General features: G+C 38.4%; 1 protein-coding gene and 1 non-coding gene across 4 annotated transcripts in view; both read left to right on the plus strand.

Moving 5' to 3' along the window:
- MIB1 (mindbomb E3 ubiquitin protein ligase 1) overlaps positions 1–9,821 on the plus strand; it is a 133,126-nt gene that overhangs the window by 73,478 nt on the left and 49,827 nt on the right. For all 3 annotated transcript variants that reach the window (XM_009192508.2, XM_003914226.4, XM_021929853.2), the window contains exons 11-12: positions 2,920–3,117; positions 7,128–7,279. In XM_009192508.2, the coding sequence (XP_009190772.1) occupies positions 2,920–3,117; positions 7,128–7,279 (350 nt within the window). The remainder of the gene's footprint in view (positions 1–2,919; positions 3,118–7,127; positions 7,280–9,821) is intronic.
- Positions 5,243–5,447, plus strand: LOC116271519. Its single transcript, XR_004180147.1, has one exon. It is a non-coding gene; the product is annotated as a small nucleolar RNA SNORA73 family (small nucleolar RNA).

Below are 9,821 nucleotides of genomic sequence, written 5' to 3' on the forward strand. Positions count from 1 at the left end.
TAATTGTAATTTTCTAGTATGCATGTGTATTTTCCATAATTTAAAAATTGTTCTTATTTATTTCATTGTGACAAACGTATCAGGGTTTTATAATTCTTTGGTGTTTTTTTTATGTGAATTATTGACAACCTGCATTAAGTGTTTCAGTAGTGATTTTCTTTTTTTTTTTTTTTGGAGACGGAGTCTTGCTCTGTCGCCTAGGCTGGAGTGCAGTGGCCGGATCTCGGCTAACTGCAAGCTCTGCCTCCCGGGTTTACGCCATTCTCCTGCCTCAGCCTCCCGCGCAGCTGGGACTACAGGCGCCCGCCACCGTGCCCGGCTAGTTTTTTTTTTTTTTTTTTTAAATGTATTTTTTAGTAGAGACAGGGTTTCACCGTGTTAGCCAGGATGGTCTCGATCTCCTGACCTCGTGATCCACCCGTCTCGGCCTCCCAAAGTGCTGGGATTACAGGCTTGAGCCACTGTGCCCGGCCTCAGTAGTGATTTTCTAACGACCATACAGTGTTAGTGGCCTGATGTTCCCTTTTTTAATGGAAGGTAAATCACAAAATAGGGTTAAAAACTGTAACAGAAAAAAAAAAAAAAAGACTGGAAGTTGGGAAGATCTTAACTCTAGGATTCTGAACTATATGTGTTACTAGAGAGATTAATTTATATATACATGCATATATATCTTATTTTTGTTTTGTTTTTTAAAACACTTGTTTTTCTGGGATGTTTAAATATAATGCTACTCGGAGACACAAGAGTTGAGAGAGGTGCCAAATCCTAACCACAAGACCGCCAGGGAAAAGGCACAAGAGTTGAATCTTAAATCTTGCATGTGGTTGTTTGCCAGTTCCTTTCTCAAAATTGACAGGTAACAAAAACTGATTCAGCTGGAAATGTCAGTAAGGTAGAAATATCCCTGAGTTGTAGTTCCCTACCGTTTCAAAAGTGATTGTCAAACTGTCGTGGATTTCTACATGAGTGCTTTTACCTTTAATACCTGTTTGAGAAGATATGCAAAGACCAAAATCTACTTTGAGTTCTGTAACTGTTTTGAATGAACTATTTAAGTGCATTTAATCATAACAGTGTTTATCTGTGTTATCTTTGAAAGTAGTTCAGAAAATCCTGGGTGCCATATGGATTGTCAAACCCCTTGCAAAACTAGGGAGTCCACCAGGGGTGGCACAGTGGTATTGGGAATCAGAAACCACTGCTCTGGATGGAGGAAGTCTTAGAGTACCAGTATCAGGGACAGACAGATGGTCTTGGTGGGTGTCAAAATTTGCAGTGCAGTACTGGAATAAATGCAATACCCTTATACCTAACACCCTTTTCCATCTGCTTCTGGCAAGGCAGTGAGACTTCTTTTTGTACTTTTTGGTATGAACTATGTATGCTACCTTCATGGCATAGTGCAGGCAGTTCTCCCCCTTTCCAAAGTACTTTCTTTCAGTTTTAAAAAAAAATTTAAGCAATTAGGTCTTTCCTGCTTTCTCATTTCTTCAGAAATATGCCTGTTACAGGAGGTGAGGCAAATTGATTTGATTCTTCTGAAATAGTTTTGAAATTTTTGATATATGGAATTTTGGGAGTTTATGCTTTGTTTTTATCTTTTAATGGTGTATTTAATTTTTTTTTTCTGTTCTCGAATATACAGAAAAGTGTATGCTCATCACTTAACCAGTTTTAATGTGTTGGTAAATTGCTCCCCATTAAAGCCAGTTGAGATCACATTGTTTGGCATTCTTTTTTTTTTTTAATCACACAACTCATCTTATTTCACTTTTTATGTCATTAAAAAGTCTTTGTAGGACATGCACAGTAACTCACACCTGTGATCCCAGCACTTCGTGAGGCTGAAGTTGGAGAATTTATTAAGTCCAGGAGTTCAAGGCTGCAGTGAGCTATGACTGTGCCACTGCATTCCAACCTGGGTGACAGAACAGGACCCTGATTCTTTTTTTTTTTTTTGAGAGGGAGTCTTGCTCTGTCGCTCAGGCTGGAGTGCAGTGGCTCGATCTTGGCTCACTGCAACCCCCACCTCCCGGATTCAAGCAGTTCTCCTGCCTCAGCCTCCCAGGTAGCAGGGATTACAGGCATGTGCCACCATGCCTGGCTAATTTTTGTATTTTTAGTAGAGACGGGGTTTCTCCATGTTGGCCAGGCTGGTTTTGAACTCCTGACTTCAGGTGATCCGCCTGCCTTGGCCTCCCAAAGTGCTGGGATTACAGGTGTGAGCCACCGTGCCCAGCCTAGGACCTTGATTCTTTAAAACAACAACAACAACAACAAAACTGTCTTTGTAAAAAGTTTTAAATGGCAAAAAAAGTTGGCTTACTGTCATGGCTGATAAATGAGGAGTGCTGAAAGAGTGATACTATAACTGTTGGTCTGATATATATATATATATATATATAATCTAAATTTATCATTTATCTTTGGGAGTTAATCACTGTTCAAGTCAGTTTCTAGGTTTAAAAAATTTTTTTTATAGAGACAGGGTCTTACTCTGTTACCCCAGTCAGAGTGCAGTGGTGCGATCATAGCTCACTGTAACTTGAAACTCCTTGGCTCAAGCAATCCTTCTGTGTCAGCCTCCCAAGTAGCTAGGACTACAGGTGGGTGTCACCATGCCTGGCTGTCTCTACAAAACAGAATCTTGCTATGTTGCCCAGATTGGTATTGTTGGAAATCTTACTCAAATTTACAATTTACTTGACCTCAAGTGATCCTTCTGCCTTGTCCTCCCAAAGTGCTGGGATTACAGGCATGAGCCACCTCACCTGGTCAAGTTCTAGTTATTTTGTTGGCTCCAACTTATGTTTCCTTTTCTCAAATTAATCTGCTTCTTGGTGTATTATTACAGCTTCAAGTTTTTTTTTTCTTTCTAAAATATTCACTAATTCAGATTTCAATGCTAATGATTAGGATAAAGATGGTGATAGAGCAGTTCACCATGCAGCTTTTGGAGATGAAGGTGCTGTTATAGAAGTACTACATCGAGGTAGTGCTGATTTGAATGCTCGAAACAAGCGCCGACAGACACCACTTCATATTGCTGTCAATAAAGGTCATCTTCAAGTTGTGAAGACTTTATTGGACTTTGGCTGTCATCCCAGTCTCCAGGTAAAACCTTTAAAGAAATACATCCTGCAGGTATTGCTCGGTTCCTATTAAAGGGAAACATTAAGTTCTATGGTAAGCATTCCTTTGTTATCGTTCTCATATGGCCATGGTCATAGTAAATGATACCAAAGGCATAAGATGTTGCAAAATTGGTAGCTATTTCTTTTTTAAAAAGTTGTTTGTTTGTTTGTGTTTTTAAGGAAAATGCCAATAAACTGGGTTTAGATTGGGCAGGGAGAATGGGGACTTCTTTGTAAAAATGTCAGCTTATGAATGAATTCAACTTTATTGATCATGACAGTGAGCCTCAACAGCTTAAAGAAGTGTAATAGGCTATATTTCATAATAGTTACTTCATAACTATTTAAATTATTTGAATTGTATTTTTTATTGTAGCTTAGGGACTTTGAATAGTCATTATTGTAATCTTCAGAGATGTTCTGTTTTGGAAAATGTATGGGGTTTTAGAGTTGATTTACAGTAGGATCTAATTTTTGAAGCAATGGTTGCCTAAGAAATGATTATCCTCAGCTACAGTTCTATAACCAGATAAATTAAACCACAAATATATGGAAAATGTAGTCTGTGTCCATTATCTACTTAGTTTGGTTACTAAGCAACTTGTCTTTTGTGTGCCTGTTTAATTAAAAGTTCTATACTTAGTAATTTTGTAGCAAAGTAAAATAGGACCAGACCCTAATTTGCCAATTTTTAGGTACCTTAACCAAATAGGCCTGAAACAACATGTTATTTTTAAATACAAATGTTCCCTGAAACACTGTTTGAATATGTAAAGCATAATTTGTTTCCATTGGAAACTCAATAATGATTTTTTAAAAGGTAGGGCAGTGGTTAGAATTGTAAGCTGCTTATAGTTTAGATAATTTAGTTTACAGCATCCAGGAATTGGTTGCTGGATTGGATAGATCTCAGAGAAGAAATAAAGTAGTAGTGGGAATGAGGGCTTGAGAAGAACTGAAAGAATAGATTTTGTTCAGCTAGATAATTATTAGAAACTAAGGTTTTTGAAGTACAACTGTTTTGGAACTGTTGGGATCTAGGCTATGTCCTTGTAAGTGGGAGGCAGGATTGGAGGATGAGGGAGAATTGGGGAGTGTTAATCTGTAAGGAGAGGTGATTTATACCTGCTAACGTTTTTTGTCTGAAACGGGAGACAAGTTCATCTGTTGAGAGTGTGAGTGTGCGGTGGCGGGTAGAGAAAGAGTAATTGAGAAGAGTGATAAGGACTTGGGGACCTGGAGAAGGGTGTTCCAGTCATGATAGAAGCCCATTTCAGGTTGAACACGACAGACTTTTAGTGCCACAAGATACAGGAGTAGAAGGTAGATGGTTGGATTGAACTTGGGTTAGGAATTTTTTTTTTTTTAGACAGGTTCTTGGCTGGAATTCAGTGGCATGATCATGGCTCATTGCAGTTTCGACCTTCAGGGCCCACCTCAGCCTCCTGAGTAGGTGGGACTACAGGTGTGAGTTGCCATGCCTGGCTAATTTTTTTTGTGGAAATGCCTAGGCTGGTCTCAAACTTCTAGGCTCAAGCAGTCTTCCTGCTCCCACCTCCCAAAGTCCTGGGATTACAAGTGTGAGCCATCTTGCCTGGCAGGAATTCTTTTTTTTTTTTGAGAGGGAGTCTCGCTGTTGCCCAGGCTGGAGTGCCATGGCGTGATCTCGGCTCACTACAAGTTCCGCCTCCTGGGTTCACACCATTCTCTTGCCTCAGCCTCCTGAGTAGCTGGGACTACAGGCGTCCACCACCACGCCCGGCTAGTTTTTTGTACTTTTTAGTAGAGACGGGATTTCACCCTGGTAACCAGGATGGTCTGGATCTGCTGACCTCGTGCTCTGCCTGCCTTGGCCTCCCAAAGTGCTGGGATTACAGGCATGAGCCACCGTGCCCGGCCAGGAATTCTTTATGTAGGTGGACGAATATATTCCTGGGATTAGCAAACCTTTTCTGTAATGGGCACAGATAATAGTTTAGGCTTTCATATGGCGTCTGCCACAACTATCTAACTCTCATTGCAGAGTGAAAGCAGCCATAGATAATACATAAATAAATGGGCGTGGCCGTGTTCCAATACAACTTAATTTACAAAAACAGGTGGCTCCAACGTGTAATATCCTGGGAGATCATTTTTTCTAGGCTCTGTCCGCATGGCTTAGGGAAGCATAGGGCTCTGCCCCATGATGTACAGTCCCTTTCCACAGTGTTGGAAATGAAGCTGGGTCTGGTGTTTGCACTTTCATATTCCTGTAACTTCTCAGAATCCTGTGGACAATGACTGGGGAGACAAACCATGCAGGAAATATGTCTAGTAAAAAAGAATTAAACAAAGAAAAAACAAGTGGCAAGCTGGATTTGGCAACTGTAGTATATGCTGTAGGCTAGATTATGTATTACTGAGAATAGCATCTCTGAAACTATGAAATGAATGAAATCTAAATTATTCATGTATGTACATGACTGCTAATGAATAAAAACTTAACTGCTAAGTCAATTGATTAATGTAAAAAGTAGTCAGCTTGAAAAAATGGTAGACTGAGATTGCTAAATTTTCATTTACAATTGTTTTACCTTTGGCTAACTAGCCACTTTCCTGCCCTTTGAAAATGCTTAGATTAATGATTCTCAACTGTGACTGCAAAATATGTTCATCTGTGAAGCTTTGAAAAATTACTAATGCCTCACTGTCACCTCTAGAGATTTTGTATGGTGAACAGCCTGGACATCAGATTTTTTTCTCTCTCTCTCTCTTTTTTTTTTTTCCCTCTGTACAACAGATTTTAAAAGATCTCAATCCCTGCAGGTACTAATGAGCAGGCAAGGTCAAAAACCACCGACTTTCAATTCATTGTTATGGTGTAGGTTTGGTGTGGAATTTCAGGGTATGACAGTTAAGGCCATTTTAAACTTACTTAATTTGGGGGGCAGCTTTTTCACTTCGTTAGCTTTTGTCATTAGTTATATTTGAGGCTACTTCTTTTCTTTTTTCTTGGTAAAGCTTCAGCATGTGCTGGGAACAGTGGCTCATGCCTGTAATCCCAACACTTTGAGAGATTCATGTGGGAGGATCGCTTGAGCATGGGGGTTCAAGACCAGCATGGGCAACATACTGAGATCCCCGTCTCTAAAAAAAAAAAAACTTTGCCAGGCAAAGTGGCTCATGCCTGTAATCCCAGCAATGTTGGAGGCTGAGGTGGGCAGATCACAAGGTCAGGAGTACTGAGACCAGCCTGACCAACATGGTGAAACCCCGTCTCTACTAAAAATACAAAAATTAGCCGGGCGTGGTGGTGGGTGCCTGTAATCCCAGTTACTTGGGAGGCTGAGGCAGGAGAATCACTTGAAACCAGAAGGTGGAGGTTGCAGTGAGCTGAGATCACGCCACTGTACTCGAGCCTGAGTGAAAGAGCGAAACTTGATCTCAAAAAACAAAACAAAAAAAACCTCCAACATGCTTATTGTGTTTTCCAACTAGATTTGAGTATGATTTTCCTTACTATAATGTGGCCAGTGTTTCTTGCCTGTATGTTTGTTTTTTATATTTTTGGAGATAGAGTCTCGCTCTGTCACCCTGGCTGGAGTACAGTGGCGTGATCACAGCTCACTGGAGCCTTGAACTCCTGGGGTCAAGCCATTCTTCTGCCTCAGCCTCCTGAGTAGCTAGGACTATTGGTGCATACCACTGTGCCCGGCTCTAATTTTTAAAATTTTTTGTAGGGACAGAGTCTCTATATGTTGCCCAGGTTGGTGTTGAACTCCTGGCCTTAGGTGATCTTCCCGCCTCAGCCTCCCAAAGTGCTAGGGTTACGGACATGAGCCAGCATGCCTGGCCTTTGCCTATATTTTTATAGTTACCACAAAAAATGCTCTTTTATTGGTATTTGTTGGAGGTGGTGTCTGTTTCTGTTTGCTTAGCATTTGGTAAAAGTATTACTATTAGATGGGATGATTAATTGAAGAACTAATGGAAGTTTCTTTAAACTTAAAGGATTCTGAAGGTGATACCCCTCTTCATGATGCAATAAGTAAGAAACGTGATGATATCCTAGCAGTTCTTTTGGAAGCTGGAGCAGATGTTACCATCACAAACAATAATGGATTTAATGCTCTACATCATGCTGCACTAAGGGGAAATCCCAGGTATGTCACCCCTTACTATTTTAGGTGCAATTCGAAAATATTTTCCTACTGCTGATTCTCTTTTTCTGATACTGATGAAGAAATAATTTTGGCTAATTTAGTATTTTAAATCATTTTAAAGTTTTGTAAAACTTATGCCTTTAGTTTTATATGATGATTATTTGATTGTTAATCTAATACAAGTATTATGAAATGATTATTTAAGTTTATATTAAATGTGGATATAAAATATCAGGAATGCTGGTTTCTTTCTAAAGATTTAATTAAAATGCATTTTATTTTGAGATTTATATTTCTTCAAAATGATTATCTGGGTGTCCTCTGATTTCATGTTACCATTTGCATGATAATTATTTTTTAAAACTTAAGACTAAATAAATATTAAGTTACCTAATTCCTTGTTAATAATGTAATTAGTTATATAAACTTCTAGTGTAGCTATCCCCTCATCCATTGTTACAGCAATAGTATTCTACTGAAAAAAGTATTTGCTGGTTGACATTTGAGAAAGACTGCTTTTGGAGAATCACATTCTTTATAAAGGATCTGCAGTGTCCCACAGAATGAGAAAATGCTTAGCTTGGCTTAATTTAGAGATTTCCATTAACTCACTTTTTGGAGCAACTTTACCCTAAGCATTTTAGGAAATTCTGCATTAGATGTCTTCTGTTTATGTTTGAGTCAAACCTGTATATCTGGACTAAGAAAAATGTTCATTTTGATTTTTATTTTGATAATTTTATCTGTTCTGAACATTTATTCTTTGGTTCCTTATTGTATTTTTATATCATGCTTCCTTTTTTTTTTTTTGGCGAATTTTAAGCTTCTTAGGATCACCACTAGAGGGTGACCACAGAAAACAAAAAGATTTTATTGCTACTGCTTATTGGTAACTGTAACAGTGGGTATATATTGTAGGATGAAATGAATGATCATATTTTAGATCACATCTTGACTTTTTTTCCAAATTGCAAACATTTGAACACTTCAGATTTTGGCATTGTGAAGGAGACAGTAGTAGTATATTTTCCCTGCCCTTCAAACAGAAGATTATGATAGCACTTACCACACGCCAGCCTCTGCAAAGTGCTTCACATGCCTCATCTCACTTAATCCTTTCAACAGCTTTTTGAGGCAGGTGTTAATATCCTCATTTTACATGTGAAGAATATGAGGCTTATAGAGATGAATTTAATTATTCAAGAACACATAGCTGATTACTGAAGCAGCTGTAACTTGAGCAAGGTCTAGGTAACTTTAGAATCATAACTGTTAAACCACTTTACATCACCTTTTTCTGTATTATGGTCTGTTTTTGAAGCAAAACCAAAACACATGGGCAGTGAATGTATCAGTATCTCATTCCTCTTGCTACCTCATTGCTTAGAGTTATCTTTGCTCTCTCACCAATTAACAACTTCCAACTAGTTTTAAAATTTTATTCATTCTACCAGTCCTTCCCATCCATTCCATTCTGTTCCCACTGTTGCTGACCCAATTAAGTACTCACCACATTTACCTAGACTATTATACTATTCTTCTAATTTTTTTCTTTGGTTTCAGTCTTATTCTTGATTTAAATTTTATACATTTACAAATTATCCATTCTGAAAGCATACATCTAAATGGCTCTCTTCCCCTGTTTCCCAACTTCAGTTTTTGTCTATTAACATAGAATACAATTTACCTACTTTGGCTTGGCATTCAGACCCATATTCTGTGTGTCCTGAGTCTGTCTAACTTTATCTCCTGCTAATCCAATCCCTCAGCCCGCCTTGCCCTTCACCTATTCTCCTTTCCTAAAATGCGCTGTCTGCTTTCTTCTTCTATTTTTTGGAGCATTTTCTTTGATTGGGGTGCCCCATCCCGCCTCTTTATCTTAACCATCTTTCTTCCAGAGCTACCTCCTGTGTCATCATTGGAATTATTTTGTTTGCTCTGTACTTCCTTGTTCTGTGTTCTTATTTATTGTACTTACTGTACTCAGCTTAGTGCTGTTTATTACTGTGTGCATTTCTGTCTTTCTTTTAAAATTGTGGGCATTCATATTCATCTGTTCATCCTACATAGGCTCTGGCTATACAAGGCACTCAGTAAATGTCAGCCTTACTTTGACAGTGAGGACACTGTTGAATATCACAAGACGTTATATGATCAGTTACGGAATGAATTCTGTAGAGAAACTGTGTTAGGAATTCAAACAGCAATTACTTCAGATTAGAATGGTCAAAAAGATTTTATTGAGGGAATTTAGGATTTATTGAGGGAATATGAAATCATGAAGTTTAGGATAAACTGAGAATTGAAGTGTTTAGGAAACAAGTATCTTTTAAATATTTTGAGTGGTTTCATTTTTATCGAGAGTAGGCATAGTATATTCAATAATGCTAGGCCTATACAAGAAAGAGAAAATTTACTTTTTTTTTTTTTCCAATTCTTGCATAAATCTTGAGGGTGCCCCTGAAAATTTAAAACAGCAACTCTTCCAACCAGATATTTGGTGTCAGGTGACATTTACAAAAAATGCTTTTATTCTTCAGCA

The sequence above is a fragment of the Papio anubis genome, chromosome 19 (assembly GCF_008728515.1).
Source record: "Papio anubis isolate 15944 chromosome 19, Panubis1.0, whole genome shotgun sequence".
NCBI classification, from domain to species: domain Eukaryota; kingdom Metazoa; phylum Chordata; class Mammalia; order Primates; family Cercopithecidae; genus Papio; species Papio anubis.